The sequence below is a fragment of the Schistocerca serialis genome, chromosome 7 (assembly GCF_023864345.2).
Source record: "Schistocerca serialis cubense isolate TAMUIC-IGC-003099 chromosome 7, iqSchSeri2.2, whole genome shotgun sequence".
NCBI lineage: Eukaryota > Metazoa > Arthropoda > Insecta > Orthoptera > Acrididae > Schistocerca > Schistocerca serialis.
In genome coordinates, this window is record NC_064644.1 from 415,665,789 (window position 1) to 415,693,770 (window position 27,982).

At 40.9% G+C, this 27,982-nt stretch overlaps 1 protein-coding gene across 2 annotated transcripts in view; it reads right to left on the reverse strand.

Moving 5' to 3' along the window:
• LOC126412291 (zinc finger CCCH domain-containing protein 11A-like) overlaps positions 1-27,982 on the reverse strand; it is a 64,406-nt gene that overhangs the window by 17,131 nt on the left and 19,293 nt on the right. For both annotated transcript variants that reach the window (XM_050081804.1, XM_050081803.1), the window contains 3 exons: positions 22,863-22,931; positions 13,106-13,225; positions 4,581-4,710 (listed from right to left, as the gene is read on the reverse strand). In XM_050081804.1, the coding sequence (XP_049937761.1) occupies positions 4,581-4,710; positions 13,106-13,225; positions 22,863-22,922 (310 nt within the window). In that variant the 5' untranslated portion in view covers positions 22,923-22,931. The remainder of the gene's footprint in view (positions 1-4,580; positions 4,711-13,105; positions 13,226-22,862; positions 22,932-27,982) is intronic.

Sequence of the window (27,982 nt, forward strand, 5' to 3'; positions counted from 1 at the left end):
TTATGTTGCATCTACATGTAGATACATAATTGACAAGACACTGTACAGTGCATGGTGAAGGTCACCACATACCACTACTAGCCACTTCCTTTTCTCTTCCACCCACAAACAGAGCAAGTGAAAAACGACTGTCTACAAGACTCACAAGGGGAGGCCGCCAATTGTGAAATTCAGATTCGATTCATACTGCGCATAACAAAAGCTCATGGCCAGAGGTGTAATGTGGCAAAGCACCAAGATGCACTTCTCAGCCGTTGTCGAGAAAATTGACATTAACTGACGCTACGCTGCCGCTGCGGTGAAATACTCTCTACGATTAATAATTTTCTACAGCGCCGTGGCGCAGCGGTAAGGGCTTGGGTTCGTAATCCGAAGGTCGCCGGATCAAATCCTGCGCCATGAAACTTTTTTTATTATTTGTTTTTTTGTAATTCAAATGTACACACACACACACACACACACACACACACACACACACACACACACACACACACACACATTATATACAATTCCCGGCAATCAGTTGCAACAATTATGCATATAATAAGTTGTTGAAAGAGGACGTAGAAACGATATTCCGAAACGAATACGTATATTGTAAGTCAAACGTTCGAATTAGAATAGAGACCCCACAAACACAAATTTTCTGTGGCAGGTATGAAATATAAACTCCGTTACTCGCTCGTTGCACTTGAAGGACAGATGTTGAATGGGCCAAAACGAGCCGCCGCATAACAGCGTAGTTGCCTGCTAACTTTGAAAAAAGGTAGATGCGGTCCCTAGTGCAACTTATAACATCATCGAAAATCAGTGCGTACGTGAGAGCTTTGGTACATCCCGTTAAACAAATGGAAAAATGGAGATGGCACAATTGGAGAGCGATCCGGGCCCTTCGCATGAAAGTGATGTGATCGAAGAAGATTCTATACACAGTGAAGTGGAGAAACAACAATTGAAAGATGCGTTGGTGTATTTTGAAAGCCTCCTTCATAACAGTAATCGCATCGCAGCAGAACCGTCATCATCAATCAACGAAGAAGCCATGGTAATTGGGGAAGAAATGTTCCAGAATACGCTGCAAATGCTCGCCGAAAAAACCCTCGTTCATGATGAGGAACTGATAGACATTAATGAAATCGATGATAATAATGCCTACAAAGTCACTGAAACGAGTCCCATTGCCAAAGAATCATCAGACGAATACGAGCCGGACGAGAAGAAAAAAAAAGGGTACGATTATATTTCTCTGGATTACAAAATTAGAGCTGTAAATCTGGCCAAAGAACATCCAGGCTGGAGTCTCAAAACTCTACAAAAAAAGGGGTGCTCTCGTTTGACAAATATGGGCTATTTATCCATGTGGGAAGAGCAAATCAAACGTGGCGGTAGCAAATTTGATAAATAGTACCATCGATTCATGGGTGCATGATCACTTCGTAGAAGCTCGACAAAACTTCCAGCAAGTTACTACCAGAAATCTGCAGCAGTGGGTCTTGGGCGCTGCAAGTCAGTTCCCAGATTTCAACTTCAAAGCTTCAAAAACATGGGTCACCGAATTTAAAAAGAAGCATGGTATTCGGCAATCGAAAATCACAAAATTTGTTTCCCAGAAAGAGACGGCTACCCAAGACGAAATTTTGGCTGCAGCGGACACATTTCGGATCCAGACGCGAACGTTGATAACTAACTTCGACAAAGATTTCGTAATTAATACTGATCAAACAGGTACGTAAAGAGCTGTTCACAAATGTCATATGACATGATGATAGAATATGATAATCTGATATATGATTGACAACACAGATTTCGTATATTTCTTATATAAACTATATTTTTATATTTTGTTTGTCAGGGCGCCAGTACCAGTCCACGTTCAACAGAACTCTCGCCGAAAAAGGGTCAAAGGCTGTCCTGGCAACCCGACACGACATGAACAAGGTGACGCATTCGTATACGGCACAATATTCACTCACGATGTCTGGACGAGTCTTGCCTTGTGTTTTCGTATGCCTCCAAGAGTCCACAGGTACGTTTGGACCCAGAGTACAGAAGACAGTCAACGAGTATGCCAAGAAGTATACCAACGTTGTTATTACATCCTCCAAATCCGGTAAACTAACAACGGGTTTGTTCATGGACTTCTTGCGTAATGCTTTGCAACCATACGTACAAAAGAAAGAGTTTCTCCTTCTGATTGACTCTTGGGGTGGGCAAACAAACTCGGCGTTATACGATGAGATGTTCCAGGACGATAAGAAGTCACCAACATGCACTATAAAAGTCATTCCTCCAAAGTGCACTCCTCTCGTCCAACCGTGTGATGTGTATTTTTACCGGCAGGTAAAAAAATTTGATCAAGCGCCTTCAAAATTGTGCTTTTTTAATCGAGCGAAACCGTGACATCAACTCCAGAGACAATTGTATAAAAATCCAATCCATCGTCCACCACCAATTGTCTTCTCCGATTTTTGCCGATATGATATGATACGCGTGGTATGCATCAAACCTGACGAACGATAGAACAATTTTTCAGAATGTCAATCAGGTGTGTTTCCCAAAAGGTAATTTAAAAAACAATTGTTCTTGTAAAAATGCATCGTTTATCAGATGTGCTCGATGTCGTGCTGTTTTCTGTTTTCCATGTTTCTATGATAACTATCACTCTGGTTTGTGCGATACTCCAGCTACTTCTGGTCACTAATTGTTCATGATGTGCGAGTGTATACCGAACTTTTCAATAAATTGTATCCACTTGAATATTATTTGTGATATTGTATTTCATTTCAAGTATTATTTTTCCACGACAAACGACTTTCAACAACTTATTATATGCATAATTGTTGCAACTGATTGCCGGGAATTATATATAATGTGTGTGTGTGTGTGTGTGTGTGTGTGTGTGTGTGTGTGTGTGTGTGTGTGTGTGCGCGCGTGTGTGTGTGTATACATTTGAATTACAAAAAAAACAAATAATAAAAAAAAGTTGCATGGCGCGGGATTCGATCCGGCGACCTTCAGATTACGAACCCGAGCGCTTACCACTGCGCCACGACGCTGTAGAAAATTATTAATCGTAGAGAGTATTTCCCTGCAGCGGCAGCGCAGCGACAGTTAATGTCGATTTTCTCGACAACGGCTGAGAAGTGCATCTTGGTGCTTTGCCACATTACACCTCTGGCCATGAGCTTTTATTATGCGCAGTATGAATCGAATCTGAATTTCACAATTGGTGGCCTCCCCTTGTCAGTATGAGCCCTAATTTCTCTCATCTTATCTTTGTGGACCTTACACCAAATGTACATTGACTACAGTAGATTCCTTCTGCAGTTGGCTCAAATACCGGTTCTCTAGATTTCCACCGTTCCCTACTATCAGACAGTGAATCCAGTACTGATTCAGAAAGGTATGGTTTCCATAGCTACAAGAATTAAGGTTATACATAAATAGTCAATACCTCACAAACAGCAGAAGGACAGACAGCATAAACCAGATAACACTTAGACTGCACAAGGATTGTGGCAGAAAATGATTGTGAACTTTTCAAAGGGACTACAGACCTGAAATTCCACTGAGTAATTTAAGAAAATGATAAATCTGCATCTCGATTGCAGGCTGTAGATTTAAATTTAATTACTTCTTGAGGAAAATGCACTGCTCAACTCCTATCCCAAGTTGCTCTGTCAAGACAGAACTGTTTCTTCTGTACAACTTTTATGGTAAAGAAAGCGTAAACTGAACAGGAATGCCACTTACCCAATGATCTGCCCATTAATTGCATTACACACAATGGCATTTTTCCACGACTAACGGCTATGGAATGTGTGTCTACTTAAATTTTAAACAGTTTCCAAACTGGAACATTAAACATTCATCTGGCACACTGTAATTTACTGACCAATGGGCGAGGAACTAGTTGGTGTTAAGAAGACCGTGTTTCTATCAGGATGAGCAACCTGATGGTGGTTACGTTACAATTAATAGATAATATTCTGACTTTTACGCCAACTGTTGATTAAGAAAATAGCTAGCAGATTTGTTGCCCCATGTGACAAGTTGACATCTTTATATAACAAATAACTGTACAATTTTATAGCTACACACACCAAGAATATTGCCACTTATTATTGATTGCTTGGTCACTTTATTTGGTTAGCGGTTGTCTACAATTATGACATACACTGTCTTACAAAAGATTATTTCTAACACTTTGTCACAGTTTTACAAATAATAAAGGGGTTATGTAGTGTGTGAGACTGTTAAAAGCCTTATTTGCGCCAAAAGTGTTTTGCTTTGTTTAAAAGCATCGTAAGTTGTCAGTCTGGCTCCTAACACTATACACATGGAAATAATGTAAGGAGCCAAAAATCTGTCCACTGATGGTAGTGAAATACTTTTGGTGCAAACAACACTTTATGCAGTTGCAAAAGAGAGCATGACCGACATTACTTGTATTGCTTTTAAATTTACACTTCACCTGCTCATTGCAGATAAATGATAGACTTACATTCCAGTTATTTCATAGAATTGTATGTGACATAATTAAAACTGGTTGCTTTAGTCATCTACTAAAATAGTCTTACCTTCTTTATTCACCTTCTCAGGTATAGTTCCAGCGGAGTCACGTGGTTTCTCGTGCATAAATGGGCAATGTGGTTTGCGGCAACCACCTGGTTGGTTCTCCCAGTAGCAGGGAATTAATTTACGATTTTTCTGTAACAATTTTATTTACTTTTTATTAGCCAATATAAAATTACAGATATTTTTATTGAAACACGCAATATGATCTACTGTGCATAACTAACTTAAAACTGTGCTCTTCTGTGTCTTTATAACAAAGTAAAAACTTAGAACACAAAAAACATTATACCAGCAAAACCTTTAATCTAGTAGCACAAATGTTTATATACTAGGAGTAACCAAACCAGAAACAACTCTTATTACATATGTAATATAAATGGACAGACATAACATCTACTCTACAGTTCAGAAAAGTCACCCAGAACGTTGGGCTAGGGGAGACTTATCACACAGGATGAGAAGGAAAGACTGATTGTTGGGGACTGCACCGTACGAGATTTGAAAACCTGAAAGCTTAAAGGTGGAAGACAGGGTAATACACAAGATAGAGATTACTGCTAAAACAACACACGAGTTAATAAGAGTGAAGTTCATTGTATGTAACAGAGGTGGGAGGGAGGACAGCAAAAAATAGAAGAGTCAGAAAATGAAAGATGTTGGAAACTAAAATGGAGTGAAGAAAGGAGTAGTTTTTGTTGTTGTGGTCTTCAGCCCAAAGACTGGTTTGATGCAGTTCTCCATGCTACTCTATCCTGTGCAAGCTTCTTCATCTCCCAGTACCTACTGCAGCCTACATCTTTCTGAATTTGCTTAGTGTATTCATCTCTTGGTCTCCCTCTACGATTTTTACCCTCCACGCTGCACTCCAATACTAAATTGGTGATCCCTTGATGCCTCAGAACATGTCCTACCAACCGATCCCTTCACATTTCGAAAGCTTCTATTCTCTTCTTGTCTATACCATTTATCACCCATGTTTCACTTCCATACATGGCTACACTCCATACAAATACTTTCAGAAAAGTTTTCCTGACGTTTAAATCTATACTCAATGTTAATAAATTTCTCTTCTTCAGAAACGCTTTCCTTGCCATTGCCAGTCTACATTTTATATCCTTTCTACTTCGACCATCATCAGTTATTTTGCTCCCCAAATAGCAAAACTCCTTTACTACTTTAAGTGTCTCATTTCCTAATCTAATTCCCTCAGCATCACCCGATTTAATTTGACTACATTCGATTAGCCTTGTTTTGCTTTTGTGGATATTCATTTTATATCCTCCTTTCAAGACACTGTCCATTCCGTTCAACAGCTCTTCAAGATCTTTTGCTGTCTCTGACAGAATTACAATGTCATCGGTGAACCTCAAAGTTTTTATTTCTGCTCCATGGATTTTAATTCCTGCTGCAATTTTTTCTTTTTTTTCCTTTACTTCTTACTCAATATACAAATTGAATAATATCGGGGTTAGGCTACAACCCTGTCTCATTCCCTTCCCAACCACCGCCTCCCTTTCATGCCCCTCGATTCTTATAACTGCCGTCTCGTTTCTGCACAAATTGTAAATAGTCTTTCACTCGCTGTGTTTGACCCGTGCCACCTTCAGAATTTGAAAGAGAGTATTCCTGTCAACATTGTCAAAAACTTGGAATGCTAGAAATGTAGGTTTGCCTTTCCTTAATCTATCTTCTAAGATAAGTTGTATGGTCTCTGTTGCCTCAAGTGTTCCAACATTTCTACGGAATCCGAACTGACCTTCCCCAAGATCAGCTTCTGCCAGTTTTTCCATTTGTCTGCCAAGAATTCGTGTCAGTAATTTGCAGCTGTGACTTATTAAACGGATACTTCGGTAATTTTCATATCTGTCAATGCCTGCTTTTTTTGGGATTGGCATTATTATATTCTTCTTGAAGTCTGGGGGTATTTCGTCCCTCTCATACATCTTGCTCACCAGATGGTAGAGTTTTGTCAGGACTGGCTCTCCCAAGGCTGTCAGTAGTTCTAATGGAACGTTGTCTACTCCGGGGGCCTTGTTTCGACTCAGGTCTTTCAGTGCTCTGTCAAACTCTTCACGCAGTATCATATCTTCCATATCATCTTCATCTACATCCTCTTACATTTCCATAATATTGTCCTCAAGTTCATCGCCCTTGTATGGATCCTCTATATACTCCTTCCACCTTTCTGCTTTCCCTATTTTGTTAGAACTGGGTTTCCATCTGAGCTCTTGATATTCATACAAGTGGTTCTCTTTTCTCCAAAGGTCTCTTTAATTTTGCTGTAGTCAGTATCTATCTTACCCCATAGTGACATATGCCTCTACATCCTTACATTTGTCCTCTAGCCATCCCTGCTTAGCCATTTTGCACTTCCTGTTGATCTCATTTTTGAGACATTTGTATTCCTTTTTGCCTGCTTCAATTACTGCATTTTTATATTTTCTCCTTTCATCACTTAAATTCAATATCTCTTCTGTTATTCAAGGATCTCTACTAGACCTCGTCTTCTTACCTACTTGATCCTCTGCTGCCTTCACTATTTCATCTCTCAAAGCTACCCTTTCTTCTTCTACTGTACTCCTTTCCCGTTCTTGTCAATTGTTCTCTCTGAAACTCTCAGATCGTGGTCCGAGTCCACATCTGTCCCTGGAAATGTCTTACAATTTAAAACCTGGTTCCTAAATCTCTGTCTTACCATTGTATAATTTATATGAAACCTTCCAGTCTCTAGGCCTCTTCCAAGTATACAGCCTTCTTTCACGATTCTTAAAACAAGTGTTAGCTATGTTTAAGTTATGCTCTGTGCAAAATTCTACCAGGTGGCTTCCTCTTTCATTTCTTACCCCCATTCCATATTCACCTACTATATTTCCTTCGCTTCCCTTTCCTACTATTGAATTCCAATAACCCGTGACTATTAAATTTTCATCTTCCTTCACTATCTGAGTAATTTCTTTTATCTCATCATACATTTCTTCAATCTCTTTGTCATCTGCGGAGGTAGTTGGCATATAAATCTGTACAAGTGTGTTAGGCATGGGCTTTGTGATTATCTTCGCTACAATAATTTGTTTACTATGCTGTTCATAGTAGCTGACCTGCACTCCTATTTTCTTATTCATTATTAAACCTACTCCTGCATTACCCCTGTTTGATTTTGTATTTATAACCCTGTATTTACCTGACCAAAGGTTTTGTTCCTCCTGCCACCGAACTTCGCTAATTCCCACTATATCCAACTTTAGCCTATCCATTTCCCTTTTTAAATTTTCTAACCTACCCGCCCGATTAAGGGATCTGACATTCCGTGCTCCAATCCGTAGAACGCCAGTTTTGTTTCTCCTTATAACGATGTCCTCCTGAGTATTCCCCACCCGGAGATCTGAATGGGGGACTTTATTATTTCTCGAACATTTTACCCAAGAGGACGCCGCCATCATTTAACCGTACAATAAAGCTGCATGCCCTCAGGAAAAATTACAGCTACAGTTCCCCCTCACTTTCAGCTGTTCACAGTATCAGCACAGCAAGGCTGTTTTGGTATATGTTACAAGGCCAGATCAGTCAATCATTCAGACTGTTGCCCCTACGACTACTGAAAAGGCTGCTGCCCCTCTTCAGGAACCATATGTTTGTCTGGCCCCTCAACAGATACTCCTCCGTCATGGTTGTACCTAAGGTACGGCTATTTGTATCACTGAGGGACACAAGCCTCCCCACCAACGGCAAGGTCCAAGGAGTAGTTACTGTGAATAAATGCCGAGACGGAAGGAATTAACGTAAATTAAGGCCAGGTGGGTGGTGAGAACCAAGGAAATGTTGTGTGCCTAGTTCCTACCTGCGGAGTTCTGAGATATTGGTGTCTGGGGGAAGAATCTAGATGGGACGAGTGGTAAAACAGTTACCGAGGTCATGACTGTCATGTTGTACAGCATGCTCTGCAACAGGATATTGTGTGTTCCCTGTATACACCCTCTGCCGATGCCCATTCATCCTGACTGATATCTGAGTGGTAGTCATGCCAATGTAAAAGTCTGAACGGTGTTTACGTAACAGCTGGTATATGACATGCGTCATTTCGCAGGTGGCTCTCCCTTTGATAGTATATGCTTTGCCAGTTACAGGGCTGGAATATGTGGTTGTATGAGGGTGCACAGGGCAAGTCTTGCAGCGGGGATGGTCACAGGTGTAGGAGCCATAGGGTAGGAAGATGGGTGCAGAAGGAGCATTCGGTCTAACAAGGATGTTGTGAAGATTGGGAGGGCAATGAAAAGATACTCTAGATGTGGTGGACAAAATCTCAGACAGAAAGGATCTCTTTTCAGGCCATGATTTTAGGAAGTCATGGCCTTGTCAAAGTGGTTGAATGATACATTCAAGACCAGGATAATACTGTGGTGTGTTCCGAAGTTGTTTTTCGGAGGGGTCAGCAGTACCAAGATTGGATGTGATGGCCCAGGAAATGTGCTTTTGAAGTAGGCTGTTGGGATGATTACATTCAATGAAGGCTGGAGTGAGGGTGCACTGCTGTAAAGAGTCTGCATCCAAACCAATAAGTTTGCCTCAAATGCCAAGGCTGTATTGGAGGTTAGGTTTGACATGGAAAGGGTGGCAACTGTTAAAATGTAAGTACTGTTGTTTGTTAGTAGATTTCATGTGGATGGAAGTGTGTAGCTGTTTCTTCGAAAACATGCTTTTGCACTATCAAAACTAAGGTCCCACATTATGTTTCTTGAAACCCACTTGTCCCTTGAGTTACTTCCTAACACTGAAAGTCCCTTTTTCTGGATGTAATCCTACTCTACACCAGCCTCTTTTACAGTTTCAAATACAGCAGTCTCTTGAACTGACCAACTAATCTGGGACCTATATGCCTCACATGCCAGTTTCCTCGCCATCAGACTTCTCTACTACAAAATCCTGCAATTATCTGCCCTCATGTTTCCTTGGAGGGTATCATCCTCCAAGCCAACTTCAGACTGCAATGACATGCCAGACTTCACCTCTCAGGAAGCTATCCCACCCTCTCAACAGTGGTGTTCCCCTTCCTGCCCCTCTGCAGCTCCCCAAACAGTGACACCATCAACCACCACTCCTTTCCCACTCCCACAGACCAAGTTTGGCCAACCTCGTTAACATCCCACAGCCTTCACCACAGCTTCCCTGACCTGTAATAACTCATAATCACAAGAACCAGTCACAACTGTACAATGCCACAACCTCTCATCCAAAGCATCCACCCCCCCCCCCCCCTGAATTATCTGTATTATCCAAGGGTCTTACTTTCAGCCCTAAACCTGCATTTCACCATGCTTCTTTGGTGAAGAACCTACTTTCCTTTACACATAATGTCAACTGGAAATATCACTTTGCAATCCAATCCCAAAACATTTCTAACAGCAAATCAGGTATTGAAACCTGCTGTGAAAAATACGAATCGTGATTCCAACTTGATCCACCACCACTGTCTCAAAATCATGCCTTACAAGCCTTCCAAAAATTCCTCACATCCAGCATTGCTTCACGACCCTTCCCCAGGTTTCTACAACATGACCTTAACTTGTTCTCTGCAGAACTCCAGGCTCTACAATCCCTAAAAGCTGATGATTACATCATTATCCTCCTGGGCAGACAATGGATCTACCACTGTGGCACTTGACCGACAGGAGTAAACTCCTGTACTCACAGCAGCTGCCATAGAGATCCCATCCTTGTGATTCAAACTGACCTGCAGTCCTTCCTAAAAAGCATTAGGCTCCTCACAAGGACTTACACCTCAATCCATAGAAATTTTATTACCCCACCCAAACCATGCACCTCAACCTATTACCTTGTTCCTAAGATCCACAAACCCAATCATCCTGGCCATCTTATAGTTGCTGGCTTCAAAGCACCGACCAAACGTATATCTGATCAGCACATGCAACCCATAGTACAAAGACTTCCCTCCTACATCAAATATACCAACCATTTTCTAGATCGTCTGATATCTATGCCTGTCCCACTCCCATCACACCTTGCTTCTCACCATTGACCCATCCTCTCTCTATACCAACGTACTCCATGTACATGGTCTGTCTGCTGCTTAACAGTTCCTCAGTCAGCCCACACCTGATTCCAAACGTATGAAATCCTTCTTACTCACCTTACTCAACTTTATACTTACAAACAACTACTTCACCTTTGAGGGTCAGACATACAAACAGATCAGGGTACAGTCATGGGAACCAGGATGGGTCCTTCCTATGCCAGACTTTTCATGGGTTGCTTGGAGGGGGCTTTCCTGGGATCCATAAGCCTTCAGCCCCTGGTTTGGTTCAGATACATTGATGACACCTTCGCTGTATGGACTCATGGAGAGGCTGATCTCATCCTCAACGAAGGCTAGCTACACACTTCCGTCCACATCAAACCTACCAACAAACAAAAGTACTTACATTTTGACAGTTGCCACCCTTTCCATGCAAGCCTTACCTCCCATACAGCCTTGGCATTCAAGACAAACATTTTTTCAGATGCAGGCTCTTTACAGCAATACACCATCACTCTCACTTCAGGAAGGACCTAATTATTCCAAAAGCCTACTTCAAAAGCAGATTTGCTGTGCCATCACATCCAATCTTGGTATTGCTGATCCCTCCAAAAAAACAACTTCGGAACACACCACTTGTCACCCAGTATTATCCTGGTCAGGAAGGTATCAATCAGCTACTTCAACATGGCCATGACTTCCTAAAATCATAGCCTGAAAAGAGATTCTTTCTGTACGAGATTTTGCCCACCACACCTAGAGAAGCTTTTCATCGTCCTCCCAATCTTCGTAACATTCTTGTCAGATCCTATGCTGCTTCTGCACCCATCTCCCTATCCTATGGCTCCTACCCCTGTGACCATCCCCGCTGCAAGACTTGCCCTCCTACCAACACCTATTCCAGCCTTGTAACTGGCAAAAATATACTATCAAAGGGAGAGCCACCTGGGAAACAACACCTGTCATATACTAGCTGTTATGTAAACAGTGTTAGGCCTTTTACATTGGCATGACTACCGCCCAGTTGTCAGTCAGGATGAAAGGGCATTGGCAGAGGGTGTATACAGTCAACACAGAATATCCTATTGCAGAGCATGCTGTACAACGTGACAGTCATGACCTCGGTGCCTGTTTCACCACATGCGCCATCTGGATTCTTCCTCCAGACATCAATTTCTCAGAATTCCGCACGTGGGAACTAGCACTACAACATGTCTTTGGTTCTCACCACCCACCTGGCCTTAATTTACGTTAAATCCTTTCGTCTCAGCATTTATTCACAGTAACTACTCCTTTCTTCACTCTATTTTAGTTTCCTACATCTTTCATTTTCCGACTCGTCTATTTTTCGTTGTCCCGCCTCCCACCTCTGTTACATACAACACATTTAGCTTTTCACTCCTATTAACTCACATGTGTAGTTTTAGTAGTAATCTCTATCTTGTATATTACCCTGTCTTCCACCTTTAAGCTCTCAGGTTCTCAAATCTCATCCGGTGCAGTCCCCAACAATCAGTGTTTCTTTCTCGTCTCGTCTGGTAAATCTACTCTGATCTGGGGTTCTGGGTGGCTTTTCTGAACTGTACCCCTTTCCGTAAACCTCTCCAGGCCTTTTTCTTCACCCCTCTTCCTTCCCCTTCCTGCCAGAAGAAGGAACCACTGGCTCCAAAAGCTTGTAATAGTTAAATCCTGTGTGTGTGTGTGTGTGTGTGTGTGTGTGTGTGTGTGTGTGTGTTCCCCTGCCACCGCTTGGTGAGTAGATTTTTTATCTATCTGTTTATATTATATTACCAATAACTGACTATTTTTGTTGTTTAATTACATATTTAGATACTCTGCACCAAATGAAGAAAACTGTATTAAAGTTCCCTGTGAATGAGACATGCAGCTGCCCAAAATGAGGAAGTTAATTGTAACTTAATACCAACAATGAAAATGTACTGCACCCTAAGAATAGATTTTATGTACAATAGTACACATCAGACAAAAAGTGTCCCTACAGTTTGTGTTTACAATACTAGCAAAAGAATCAATGTCTACATTTAAGTGTAGAGGAAGAACTCTGATTTACACACAGGTGAGTTCACAGTTAATGCACGCATGAAATAATTAGCAAATTAGTATAAAAAATTTCACCCTTCTGAAGGAATGAGTAAGTTAATTACTTCACAGTCCTTGGAATTGTATGTATTAAATGAAACTGTACAAGATGCAAATTTAGTTTATGCAATATACCGAAAAAACTATCACATTCATTGCAATAACACACTGATCCCTGAGGAAATACTGCAAAAGCTCCCCATCTTATCATCCTAATTCAATAGAATATGCGAAAGTTGGGAATAAACTGCTCACCTACCATAGTCTTCAAAAATAAGGAGTAATAAAAGTTACTAACCACCATGGGTTAAAAAAAAAAAGCACTACAAGCAGAAAATGATTATGAAGTAACAATGAACATCCAAGTGGAAGTATTATATTGTTTTTGTATCTTACCCTTAGTTCCATATGCCTGAAGTTGCAGTGCTGGTTCAAACACTTGCCTTGCTGCCAGTATGTGCAAACTGTCTCACAACCCAAGGCTGATGGCTCATGTCGAAAAAGACAACCGTCTCCCTGCAAGTAATTTACAAATTCGGTTAGAAGTCCAGTGAATAAGTATTTTATATGCCTTTTTTCTTAGGAATTACAAAAAATACTTACATAATTCAATTGTCAATATGGCTTTATTCTATTTCAAGGATTATCTATATGAAGACTCCATCAGCTTGCCAATAGGCATCACAGCACAATGACAGACTGACACCATGAAAAACCAAAATGGCATAAATAAAAGTGCTACTAACTGGTACCACAAACACAGCTACATAACTGATGACACTTAAGTGTTGAGCAGCACCCACCCTTTCGATAGTATTCCCACTTTGGCTGCTTGTGTGTTAATTCTCTTGCTTATATATCAATGAAATTAATCAAGTTTTGAAAATATAATTGGATGGATTAAAAAAAATCTGCTAATCAAGTGGAGGCGGGAGAAACACATACAAAAGCTAAGGAAATGTGCAAGCTTCTGGAGCCAGTGGCTGTACATTTCTGTATCTATTTATCTAATTGTATTAAATTTTGTGGCATAGTTATTTAGGTTGCTTCTCAACTTGTGTAACAAGACAGGACATTTTGCACCACAAAAAAATCCGAGGTGGCCATCAGGAATCTGTGTCAGGAGCCAGCTATGTTAACTACTACATCACAACACAGTCCAAAGTTCCCAGTTAAACATGATGTATCTGCACATTTTATCAACAGCACTATGAGTAGAACTAAATATTTATCTTATGTAATGCTCATTTTAAGTATTTAGTGGTAAGATGGGCGACAAATTGTGGGACTTAATTGGAACAAACAAAAGACAAGAGAATCCCTCAATACGATGTCTGAAGAAAAATCAGAGTACCATTGATAATACCAAACTTGAAAAAGTTGCAGGTACAAATTAGAATTTACCTGTAAAACTTTGCTGTTTATGTAAACAGACTGTCTACAGTTCCATATTGACAAAATTCAAACATTGGCACAAGTCCGAGTAAGCAATTGGAAGGTGGGAATATGAGGAAGGAAGGTAGAGGAGAGGAAAGAATGTGCAGAGGGAGGGATGGGTGTGGAGCAAGGTTGTTTTTGTAAAACTTTGCTTTTGATTTCCTTAAAAGAAACCTCACACCAACCCGGAGAGCCCAACGAAGCTGTGCAAAGTGTAAGGTATCTCTGCTTTATTGCAATTTCTTTGGAATATGCTAATTATTGAGTAGTAGAGTCAGTTGATGCAAATTTCTCAGAAACAGCGGTCATACAATTTAATATTTCTGTCTGATGTTGAACACAAGAATCTATAAGGTGAGTGTATTGGGAAAGAGTGTATACAGATGAACTTATATTGCGTAAAAGAGAAAGTTTCAGTATAATAACTGTGTCTGATATAACTGCTGTGTGTGAAGAATTTTTTATTATTTCTAATGGTGGGCATATTGTACCAGTTTGTACATGACCATCCAGTATTTAATACTTCCATGCTCCAATTATAGCCCTTAAATGTGGCGATTGCAACTAGACAATCTTTAGTGAAGAAGTCACAGAGGAGGATAAACTGAGACTACTACTAAAATTAAAATCACGATCAAGAAAGAACCAAAGGTACATGTTTACAACGGGCAGGACAATACCTATTGTTGAACAGAGGGGCAAAACCAGAACAGAGTTTTTGAATGGTGAATCAAATAAATGATATTACCATAAAAGTGAAATGATGGCAGAAATTATAAGAACATCATGGAATGGCATTAAACATCAAAAAGAATGAAACATACAGCAACATCAACAGTCAATGTGACAAAGCAAATTTGCAAGAAACAAAATTATAGTTTTGCAAAGAAGTGCTGCAAAAGAACAGTTGATTGAAACAGTTGTACTTTCTGGAGAGTGAAACAGTGGATGACAGCACAATGTGAATAGTGTTAAACTATGGCAGCTGAACTTCGGTTCTCTGCGCAGCTGAAAGAAACTTTGGGCGTCACAATCTAACCATTCTGTCATTCATCTCAGATTTAACTTCTCTCTCTGTGCACATCCTACCCTATCAGTTCTTCCGGTTACTAACTGCACTGAATTTTTCAACTCCTTGGATTAGTCACTGGCACAGGAACGCCAACAAAAATCACTGGATTGAGCTGCCGCACATATTATGGCAGTCTATCAAATTTTACTTAATGTAATTGTTCCAGCAGTGACTTCCACACTGCTTGCTATTCTAATACTGAGTGTGGCTACGTACTAATGTTTCACATGCAAGTTATATAGTAGAAACACATGCAGCCACTACAGTTGACCACATTCTTCAACCAAGTTAAAGTGCAAAAGTTGTGACAAATTTTATTTTCCCACTGTCACAAACTGTAACTTTGTAATCTCACATTCATTAAAACTATTATTGTGTATTTGTCTTATGAATTGCATACTTTTGTGATTTTCAAACATCTCTTTATTCGGTTCATTTAGACTTAATTACCTTGCTTTTGGAATCATATAAATTTGGATCAAAGGAACCGCCCTTTAAGTGTTTGCTGTAAATGATTTATCATTTGTTTACAAGACATAGCAATACAATGAGAAGTGTCACGTTTTGCAGCTTTCATTTTATAGTTTTCTTAGTCAAACCTATTTAATTTTATCCTGGCTGATGCTCTGAAGGATTTAACCAAGTAGTTGACTTGGCACCTTCCACACATTAATATATTTTCAATTTGTTTAACTTTTATTGGGTCAATTAGATTGTGACGATACTTAAAGGTGGCGAGGGGGGAAAAACTGACAACCATGTTTCAATATTCTGTTCTGTGATTTAAATCTGTCTTATTGTCAGGTTGGCAAACAATTGATGCCACCCTGGCAGTTACCTATCACCATAACGATGCTGGGCACTGTGTGCTCATGTCATTCTAAAACAGATCAACTGCAGTCTGATGAGGCCTTTGAACGTCATACAACTTCTACTCTATTACAAACTACATTGTAACCACCACCTCCTCTAAAAGCAATAGAAATCAATCACTCACTTCCTTTACTATTATTATTATTATTATTATTATTATTATTATTATTATTATTAATAAACCCTGATCTGTAAACATGTAGTGATTTTTATGTTAAATCCTAATCCTTGTCATATGAATGTTTCAGTTGCTTGTACTCCCCAAAGCTATCTGAAACCAGTTTCTACTACCTTTGCAAAGCTGCCACTGTCACATTCCTATGTTGGCAATTTTAGTCACCATACGGTGATGTAACAATTGTACTCACGTTCCAAGGTGTGAATTGTTAAATGAAATTAAAATATTGCACTGTTAAATGAAAACCAAATATTGTTTTCCCCATATTTATGACCCCATTGACACTGTAGAGTTCACCCGTGATGAACTCTTTCAGGGAGAGGGGAGGAGATACACAAGATGCCCCCAGGTACCAAACATGAGTGATTTTTTTATTTAGATTTTACAAAGAGTCCGCCTATTTCGTCCATCACCTTTCAGCTAATGCAACAACATTCAACCGGTTCCCCTGGAATAGGCTGAATTGTTGTTAGAAGAGCCGCCTTGCCAATCAATTCATGTCACATCACCTGACAGGTATTACTGAGGGCTCTCCAAGCCATGCCTGAAAAAATCTCTCCCCCTGTCTGAGCCAATGCCTAGAGCAGATAGTAAATGGCTTCGTTCCTTCGTCTTTGAATTTTCCCTTCTCTTTCGAAATGGGTCTGTGGCTACTAGAGTTTTCTTATCTCACTCTCCTGGCAACCCTTGCCATGTATCCCTGTGGGCAAATAAATCAATATGGTTTCTTTTTCTAAACCTGATTACACCTTCAACGAAGTGTACACAATAATATCATCTCATGCTACGACAGTCACCTTTGCTCTAGGGATCCCCATTTGAATTCATGAAAAATCTCCGTAATACTGTAATTCTTGTGTGCTGATTGAACCTACCAGTGCCAAGAATGCATCTGAAATGTTACAATCTCTTCCTTTAATATGACCTGGTGGGGAACCCAAACACTTGAGTAGTACTAAAAGATGGGTCACACTAACATTCTATATATCATCTCTTTTATAAATGAGCTACACTTTCCCAAAATTATCCCAATAAAAAGAAGTTACTTGATTAGGAAGGTATTTTTTGAAAAGAATATTTTTACATCTACAAATACTGAGTCCTATTTGTGGAGCATTATTACTTGTCATTCAGCTTTATTGTACATATATTGCTACATGCCACATAGCTAACAAAATTTTTCGATCCCTGAATCTAAATATTCAGATAACTTGTAGAAAGAATGGCTGATGGAGGCATTTTTTAATTTTCCATCAAAATGGTTTGTTTGGGTCAACGGAAATGTCCAATTCCACCTGTCGGAATGGCCCGTGATGTAAGGCTGTTGTGGTGTGTGACGTCTTGACGGTGCGTAGCTTAGTTTGTGGGAGTGGCGTGTTTGTAGGTGTCGTTTTTATGTGATCGGTGGTGCTCTCTGGTGGTGTGTTTATATGTTGTGTGTTAGGTGATGTTTTTGGTTTAATTTGTGTGTGTAGCATGTTTATAGGTGGCGTATTGTTGCGGTCGGTTGTTCTCTCTGGTGTTGTGTTTGTGGGTAGCGTGTTATGTGGCATATGCGGTTCATTTGTGTGGGAGCACTGCACGTGTGTGGTATTGGTGGTGACTGTGCTTTCAGCGAAATATTTTTCAGTGAGTTAACGATTCTGATTTTGTTATGCCGGCGTTATTGTAGTTTTTTTTTCTGTTTGTCATGTGTGAATTTTAGTAAATTGCTTTTTTTATGCCTTTGGTAGGTATGGATATGACTGACAAGGTCAACAGTTTTCGGTTGTCGGCGATGGTGGGGGACAGTGCGTTGTCTCTAATAAAATTTTTTCAGCTATTCGGCCTGTTTGCTGAAGTCGTGAAGTGTTCAGTGTGTCGTGAAGAAATGAGACTTAAAATTTCCAGCGTCTTGCGCCAGGCTATATGTGGAGATGTCGTATGGATAACTTATGGTTGTTTGTATTGGTGATTTGGTATTTTGCTTTGTTGTTGACTTATATGACTTTAGGGAAGTGCTTGATTGCAAGGTGTGGTTGTGGCTATGGCTGGTTTGGTATCGTTAGTTGCTGTTGACCTATATAGGTCAAGGGAAGTGTTGGATCCCAATTTCGATTTTCTAGGTGTCTTTTTTTGTGGTAGGATTAAGTGTGGTGGTGGTGGTGAAAGTATTGAGATTTATAGTGTGGTATCGGTAGTTACTGTTGACCTATATAGGTCAAGGGAAGTGTTCAAGTCCAATTTTGATTTTCTAGGTTGACAATTCCTGTCCAACGAGGATGTGCAGCACACAGTTACAGATTCTTCACACAGCAGAATACAGTGTTTTATCAAATGGGCATTTCAACCTGGTGCACCGGTGGAATGATTGAATCAATGCTCATGGTAATTTTGCCTAGTTGGTATACTGATTCTGGACTACACAGCCTTTGAATGGGAACTTCTTGATTGCCCCTTATACATACTGCACTTAACCCAGGTAAGCCTGACATCCTTCCGTAAGGATGACATCATTTAGCATTGAAGTTACTGATTTCCATGAATAACACACTGTTGCAACAGATAGTGACACGTATTTAAATGAAGTGCATTGAGTCACCAATGCACTGCCACAGTCATTTTGACGCTATAGTTCACAGTTATTGAGAAACTGTGCCTTGAAAATAAGTCCAATTTTACCAAGGATGAATTGACTGAGCTAATGGAATAAACTATATTATTTAGAGTTTTATATTACAATTGAAAGGTTTTGTCAATTGTAATTCAGAACCGCCCTCCCAGAAGGATGTCAGGGTGATATGTTGTCATTTTAAATTCACAGAAAACAATGTAATCTGAAGGAACTTTTGGACATCTTAGAAACAAATTATCATGAAATACTATTAGTGGCATGGCTGTAACATTACACACTCCTCTAAATATTACTTATGACATAACAGATAAAGACTCAGGTGCCAAAGAAAATCCAAGTGTACACAAATTACCAGCAAGCCAACTCTATGCTACTGCACTTTGTGATTTGGACATTTCTGGCAACTGTAATCTTGTCAACACAGCACAAAAACAATCCTTAATCTCTGAAGAGTTTCCAGGACCCTCCAGCAGTACAACAAACAAACAAGGCTATCAAAGGAAAAAGTTCAAAATCCCATGAAATATAATGGGAAAACTGGGGAAATAGGTAATCCAACACCCGAATGGTTTCTAAAATGCGCAATTGACATGAAGAAAAGGCGAACACTGCTTGAATATTTCCAACAGTTTTGTGACAAAGAAGTGCTTCAAATGTTGGTCACTTACACAAATCAGTGTGCAGCTGAAAGACTGTTCAGAAGAAGAGATGTTGGTGTTTATTGCAATATTTCTGCTAAGTGGTTACGTAACAGTGTCACGCAGAAAAATCTACTAGCAATCAGATAGAGACAATCACAATGACCTCACAGAAAATGCTGTGTCCAGGGATCAATTTCACTTTGCGTTTTCCAATCTGTTAGTATGTGACAATGATAATTTACAGAAATCTGATCTTTTGGGACCGTTAGTGTGTATGCTGAGAGAGAGATTCAAGCAATTTGCACCTAATGTGCGGCACCATTCTGTCAATGAATCGACAGTCCCGTACTTTGGGAGTCACAGGTGCAAATATTCATAAAAGGGAAACCAATCTGATGTGGATTAAAATTCTGGTGTGGAGGCATCACCGGTGAATATATTATTTGACTAACTCTATCACCAAGCTGGCATGTGTAGTAAGGATTATGAAACCAAGGTATGGGCTATGATGTGGTAATGATGTAAGTGGACCAGTCCATTCCACATGTTCCATGCTGAATTTTCTTTGAAAACCTCTTTACCAGTGTTCAACAGCTAAATAACCTAAAGGACAGGGGTGTGGAAGCAACTTGTGGAAACGAGTTAAGAATTGTACTCTGTTATACGCAGATAAAATGATAAAAGAAAAAAGGGTACTTTGTTTTGGCCCAGCATGAGGAATTTCCACTGTCCGTTGGAAAGACAATGACGTTGTTAATGTAACCATCAACTCTTACAGAGTTCAACCATTGTGTTCCATAGCAAGATTTTCCAGGGAACAAAAGAAAAGGATTAGCATACTTCAGCTTAACCTATTACATTCCTACAATGCTCATATGGGGGCAGAGATTGAGCTGATCAAAATGTATCCCTGTATAGATGCTCTACAAGAGGAAAAGTGATATTTTCCATCATTGCGCATTTCATAGACAATGCACAGCAAAATGCCTGGGATCTTTACAAGGACAATGTAGAAGCCACAGATCATCTGACATTACATCACCAAACTGTCACTGCAATACTAGAGGGCGTCCTAGCAAGAGGGCAAGACAAGAGTCTCGATTTGATGGAAGGCAACATGATGTTGCCGAATTACCATCGGACAAGAAAACAAAAAGAAGACGCAACTGAAATGTCAAAATTGCCACAAAAAGACTATGACAATGTGTCTAAAATGTGATGTTCCCTTTATGTTTGTTCCTTTTTATGTTATCTTACAGTTGCATAAAACATGTTTGTAAGATTATTTTGTTTGTTTATTGTATTTATAAGTTGTTTTAACCCAAAACTCAAATTTAATTACATTTATTTGAAAATAACAGTACTTCAACATATAAACTGCCCTGAGTCTTAAACTTCACAAAAAGTTGTCCTACTGTCTTTATGTCCTTCTGGAACTCCGCCAGTTTTTGTAAACACTAAAAAAAATGCATACCTAAAATTGTGTTACAACTTAAGTCAATTCTGAATAAATAAGTAAATAAATAAATCAGGACTATTAGAGTTAATTATGACTGTCTACTTCTGGTGCTAAAAGGTCATTGCTGTTTGTTTCAAATTGCATAATATGAGATGCTGTGATGTAAAGACTTAAATTAGCTGTGAACCTTTTATAGGTATCTTCAGCTTTCATCTGAGCCTTTAAAGGCATTGGCAGTTAAAGGAAGGTAGACTAGCATCTAATGTCCTGTCAACAATGCAATCATTAGGGTCAGAGCACAAACTCAGATTAATGAAGGATGGGGAAGAAAATCATACTGGCTTTTGCCTTCAGCAAATTAGAAAAATCACAGAAAACCTAAATCTGGATGGCCAGATGGGGATTTGACCACCATCGTCGCCCTGTATTCAAATCTGGTGCACTAACCACAGTGCTGCCTCACTTTGTTATCACAGGAAGATAACTTATGCAAGTCAGAAACCAGAAAGGGCCTTTACCAATCCCTGTGGCATTCAAAATCATTATCTCTTGCTCAGAAGCTGTCAGAATATGTGACAGAAGGCAATTCACTTATAGCACTTACAACAAGCGCTGAAAACAAGCTAAGGATCCGTGACAACCAATTAAAACTAACACCATACAATGGCCTTTACGCTCATAAACATCTCATCAACAAAATGAAATCCTAATGCATGGCTGGAGATCTGTTATGGTCTTTGATGAGTCATAATTCTGTCCCGAGACAGATACCAAATCTGTCTGCATCAAGACAAGAGAAAGATCAAGGTTTAACATACTGAAAACGAGGTATTGGGACTGGAGCACAAGTTTGGGTTGTGAAGGAAAAAGAAAGAAATCATCCACATCCATTTCAAAGAACCTGACCCAGAATTTGCATCAAACCATAGGAGAACGAAGGAAAATACACTTCTGGACGGCAGGAAGCGATTTGAACTGTCACCATACTATAAAATGTGAGTCCATTGCCTTAAGTACTGTATCAGCTCACATGCTACATCTAGAGTAACCTCACATTTGTATAGAACACTTTTGAAAATCATGATGGCACAATGACAGTCTGGAAGAATAAAAAAGTGATACAGTCAGTCGCAGACACAGCAAAATAAGTTGCCCAAACAATTTACATTATAATCAACAAAAAATTCCAAATATTATTTCACAAAATGACATAGAGCTATATTACAAATCAGACTTGATAATAAGCTATATTTTACTTCAACATGGAAATAGAGGTCCAAGATACGAAATGTTTGCAGATATCACGTAAAAGTCAACACCTTGCTTCAGATTCCTTTTTATACATAACATAATAATATGTGGGTGACACTCAATGGAAACCAACACATGCACACATGTATGCACTGTGCTCAAAAGTAAAACTGGCCCGAAAAATATTTACAATAAGACTGACACAAGATTGACACTTGTTCATAAACAACCACAAAAGATGCTAGAAATGGCATCATTGATGCAGATTTATCGAACTGCAAGGAATGTGTAGCAGCTCTGCCAGAGAGATAGCAGCAATTGTATTTTCAGTGTTTTGCTGCAGCTCTTCAAAGTACTGATGCTGATTTTTCTGATAAATAATGGTTACTAAACATGTCTGGTCCTGTTACTTTCTCAAACATTTTTGTGTAATGCGCAGTTCTCCTGTTCACTAACATGAGTTAATTTTGCTTCGGTCTTAAATGTGTTTCCCCAACTCTATTTTATTTCACCCGCCCTATTCAACACCATACTTCATACCCTCTATTGTTTATAATATATTACTGAATTTACCACAGCAGTAATAACATTCATCTTTCAAATAATATTAATAAACGTTTTGTTTTACCTTCAAACAGGTAGAGTAGTAGTAGAAGTAGCAGTCATTGTTCTTCCTGGCAGCATCCATAATGCGTAACTGAAATATAAGACCAATAATGGTACAGCAACTCTCTCTGACAAAAAGTTTCAATTTTTAATGCAATATACTGTGTCTTTGCTACATCACTATTGCATCCTGTCAAAAAAAGTGCTTCCAAAGACCAATAAAGCTTGAAACACAAGACAGAAATACCTCCACCTTCTTCGATACCATAAATAATACCAATATAATTTTTTCTTCCTGTTACTGAGTCCATATATTGTATGTACATAACACAGCAAAATTCTTTTACAAGTTGCATTTTTATAGTCTTTAGAGACAAAAGTATGACACACTTGACTGGAGACAATGGTAAATTTAAGACGCAGGAAAAGCACACATAGTTACGTATATGACCCGCCAAAAGCTGTCTCAGGGTTAAAATAACATCTGAAAGCCCTGATTCTATTAAACAAAGAGAATTTTGTATTTTTTTCTAAATTTTGTAGCTGAAGAAATATTATTAATAAAAACAGCTTAATGACCAAACACGTACAAGTGTTACCTATTACTCTTTCCTTTTATGTTGTCAATAGTTATTTACTTGCTCTGTATTTGAATATTTTGCAATACCTTCCCTATACAAACAGTGTTGCCCAGATTATTTGAAACTGTCCTACACACACCTATCGATTCATCCACTGGAAAAAAGAGATAAAAATACTGGCTGAGGAAGTAAAGTTCAGTGTGTTTCAAGTTCTTTATAGGATTAAAATCATTCATTCATACGCTGACAAGAAAAAAGTCCAACATCAAGAAATAATTAACATAGTAGAATATCAATAATTATGAAAAGGGTAGATAGCTGCTCACTGTAGTTGGTGGGTGAAATGTGGGCAGAGGTGTGGATGGGATCTCCAATGGCTCATACGAAGGTATAAAAAAGGTACACAAAAAAGTCTGTGGCACAGCCATTGGCAAATGCATGGCACCCTTCTATGCCAATCCAATGGCCAATGGGTCATCTATGGAATGTTCCTAGTGTAGCACAGACCCAAACCCCTAGGCTGGTTCAGGTTCATTGACAATATCTTCACAATCTGGACTCAGGACCAGAACACACTATCCTCATTACTTCACAACCTTAACATCTCCCCCATCCGCTTCACCTGGTCCTCCTCACAACTCAGCATGCCACCTTCCTGGATGTTGACCTCCACTTCTCTGATGGCTCCATTCACACCTCTATCCACATTAAATTCACGAACTACTAACAGTATCTGCATTTCAACAGCTGCCATCCCTTCCACACCAAAAAATCCTTCCCATACAGCCTGGCCAACCGGGGACAAAAAATTTCCTTGCTCCATACACAGATGCTCTCACAAAGGCCTTCACAGGTAGGCACTATCCTTCAGACTAATCCGCAAACAGATTTCCTGTGTCATATTCCAACACACACTCAATCCTCTCTCCACTCCGAAGAATCAGCTGCAAAGGAATGCCCCGTTTCTCATCCAACAGTTGGTTGGTTGGTTTGTCTGTTTACAAGAGGGGGGGGGGGGGGGGGTGTGAGAGGCGTGGTTGAGGGGGGGGGGGGGGGGGGGGAAGGGACCAAACTACGAGATCATTGGTCCCTTGTTCCTAATAAAACAACGCCACAAGTGCTGCCGACCACAAGAATAAAAAGGAAAAGCCAGCCGATCTGCAACATATTAAAACCTCCACCCTAAAAGAACTAGGGTGGAGGACACAGAGGGACAAAGGACATGTGCTAAAACTTAGATCAAATGATAAAACCCACCCTCATGAATAAAACGTAAAACTAAATCAGCCAATGAGGCATTGTCAGATAAAATGAGCAGCAACGAGTCCGGTAACTCAAGATTTCGTCGCTGGGCTGTCAAAGTGGGACAGAGCACCAGAATATGGGCCATTGACAACTGGGCACCACAAAGACACTGAGGTGGGTCTTCATGGCGCAAGAGGTAACTGTGGGTCGCCCAAGCGTCATCAATGCGGAGCCGGCACAGGACAACTGATTCCCTGCAAAAGGCCTGCATGGAAGACTTCCACACATTCACAGTCTCCTTAATGACACGCAGTTTGTTGCGCATGCTATTATGACATTCCGTCTCCCAAAGCCGAAAAACACTGCGGTGGAAGACAGAACGCAGGTCAGGTTCAGAAATGCCCATCTCCAGAAGCGGTTTCCGCGCAGCCTGTTTATCCAGCTTGTCAGCAAGTTTGTTGCCTGGGATGCCAACGTGTCCTGGGGTCCACACAAACACCACTGAATGACGGGACGGGTCCTAGGCATAGATGGACTCCGGGATGGACGCCACCAAAGGATGGCGAGGGTATCACTGGTAGATAGGTTGTAGGCTGCTCAAGGAGTCGGTACATACAACAAACTATTCCTCGGGGCATGAACGGATGTGCTCAAGAGCACGAGATATAGCCACCAGCTCGGCAATCAAAATACTACAGCCATCGGGCGTCCAGGCGAAGCTGCGGCCTAGGTGTACACCATGGAGTTGTACGCGAATGGATCTCAATTGTAGGTGGTAAAGGCAAGGACTCCAGTTCAGAAAGAAGGGATCGAACACCAACTGCAATTGGAAGCCCTGACCTGGGCCGCCGATTCAGCAGACGAACCGCCGTGGGTGGGAAAAGGAGCCTGTGATTCGGATGCACAGGAGAACTAAGAATATGTGCTATGCAACTGGCCAGCAGTTGAGCATGCCTAACCTGGAATGGAGGCACTCTGGCTTCCACAAGGACACTGGTCACCGGACTCGTCCTAAAAGCTCCTGTCGCTAGATGAACCCAACAGTGGTGCACTGGGTCGAGTAAATGCAATGCTTAGGGTGCCGCCGAACCATAAGGCAGGATTGAACAAGGGCTCTGTAGAGCTGCAGCAGCGTAGAGCGATCTGCACCCCCAGTGTTGCTCAGGCACCAGAGGGTATTGAGGTGCTGCCAGCACTTCCGCTTAAGCTGACGAAGGTGAGGTATCCAAATCAATCTGGCATTGAAAACCAGTCCTAAGAATCGATATGTCTTATACAGTGAGTGGATTGTCATTATCGTAAAGTTCTGGTTCTGGATGAATGGTACGACGCTGACAGAAGTGCATAACATATGACTTTGCGGCCAAAAACTGGAAACCATGGGCTAGAGCCCATGACTGCACATTGGGGATGGCTCCCTACAGGTGCCGATCAGCAACACCAGTACTGGTGGAGCAGTATGAAATGCAGAAGTTGTCTGTGTACAGGGAAGGTGAGACGGACGGCCCTACAGCTGCTGCTAGACCATTAACGGCCACTAAAAATAGAGACACTCAATACAGAGCCCTGCGGGACCCCATTCTCCTGGATATGGGGGGGACTATTGGAGGCACCAACTTGGACACAGAAAGTACGAAGCAACAGGAAATTCAGGATAAAAATCAAGAGTGAGCCTCAGAGACCCCATTTGTATTATGTGGTAAGGATATGATGTCACCAGGTCGTGTCATATGCTTTTCGTAAATAAAAAAAGATGGCAACCAAGTGCTGGCATCTGGAAAAGGCTGTTTGGATGGCAGACTCTAGATACACAAGATTATCAGTGGTAGAGCGACCCTGACATGGACCCAGTAGGCCACATGACCAAGACCCAACCCAACCACCAACACACCATACGTTCCAGCAGATTACAAAGAATGTTTGTGCGGCCGATGGACCGATAGCTATCCATATCAAGTGAGATTTTACCTGGTGCTCTCCCACCATTGGGATGAAAAAACTCCATCGCACCAGATCTGGTTGAAGATGACGAGGAGATGTCACTTGTAGTCAGATGAGAGATGTTTAATCATCTGACTGTGGATCCGATCTCGTACAGGAGCTGTGTCGGGGCAATGTGCAAGGGCACTGAGGAGCTCCCACTACGTAAATGGGGCATTATAGGATTCACTGTAATGTGTAGTAAACAAGAGGAGTTTCCCTTCCAGCCGCCACTTGAGAGTGCGAAAGGCTGGGGGGTAGTTCTCTGACACAGATGCTCGAGCAAAGTGCTCGGCAATCGCGTTTGCGTTGGTAGATAACACGCAATTTATGTAGACACCGGGAACAGCTGTTTGGGTTGGTACCTGACAACACGTTTGATCTTTGCCCAGACCTGGTAAGGTGACATATGGCACCCAATGGTCGAGACATCTCTCTCCCAACACTCCTGCTTCCATCATTTGATAAGTTGGCAAACACAAGCACGGAGCTGTTTAAAGCCCATGAGGCACTCCAGGGAAAGGTACCGCTTATGTCGCTGTAGAGCTCGCCAACGCTCCTTAGTTGCATCAGTGACTTCCGGCGACCACCAATGGACTGTCTTTCACCGGAGGCACCCCAAAGAGCGAGGGATCGTGTTTTCTGTCACAGAAACGATTGTTGTAGTCACCTGCTCAACCATCACATCGATGTTCCCATGTGGAGGAGATTCAACGGTGACAGCAGAGGTGAAAGTTTCCCAGTCCGCCTTGTTTAAAGCCCATCTGGGCAGGCGTCCATGGACTCGATGCCAGGGCAGTGACAGGAAGATGAGGAAGTGGTCACTACCACACAGGTCCTCGTGTGCTCTCCAGTGTATAGATGGGAGAAGTCCTGGGCTGCAAACTGATAAATCAATGGCCGAGTAACTACCTCGAGTCACAATGAAATGTGTGGCAGCCCCAGTATTTAAGAGGAAAAGGTCGACCTGAGACACTAAAGTTTTGACATCTCTGCCTCGGCCAGTAAGCACAGTGCCACCACACAAGGCGTTATGGACATTAAAATCTCCCAAAAGCAGGAAAGGTTTAGGGAGTTAATCAATCAGTGCAGCTAATACATTCAGAGATACTACACCATCTGGAGGAAGACATGTGTTGGAGACAGTTACTTCCTGCGCCGACCTTATTCTGACAGTCACAGCTTCAAGAGGGGTTTGAAGGGGCACATGTTCACTACAGACTGAGTTTAGGAAATAAACGCAAACTCCACCTGACACTCAATTATAGTCGCTATGGTTCCTGTAATATCCCTTATAGCCGCGGAGGGCAGGGGTCCATATTGCTGGGAACCAGGT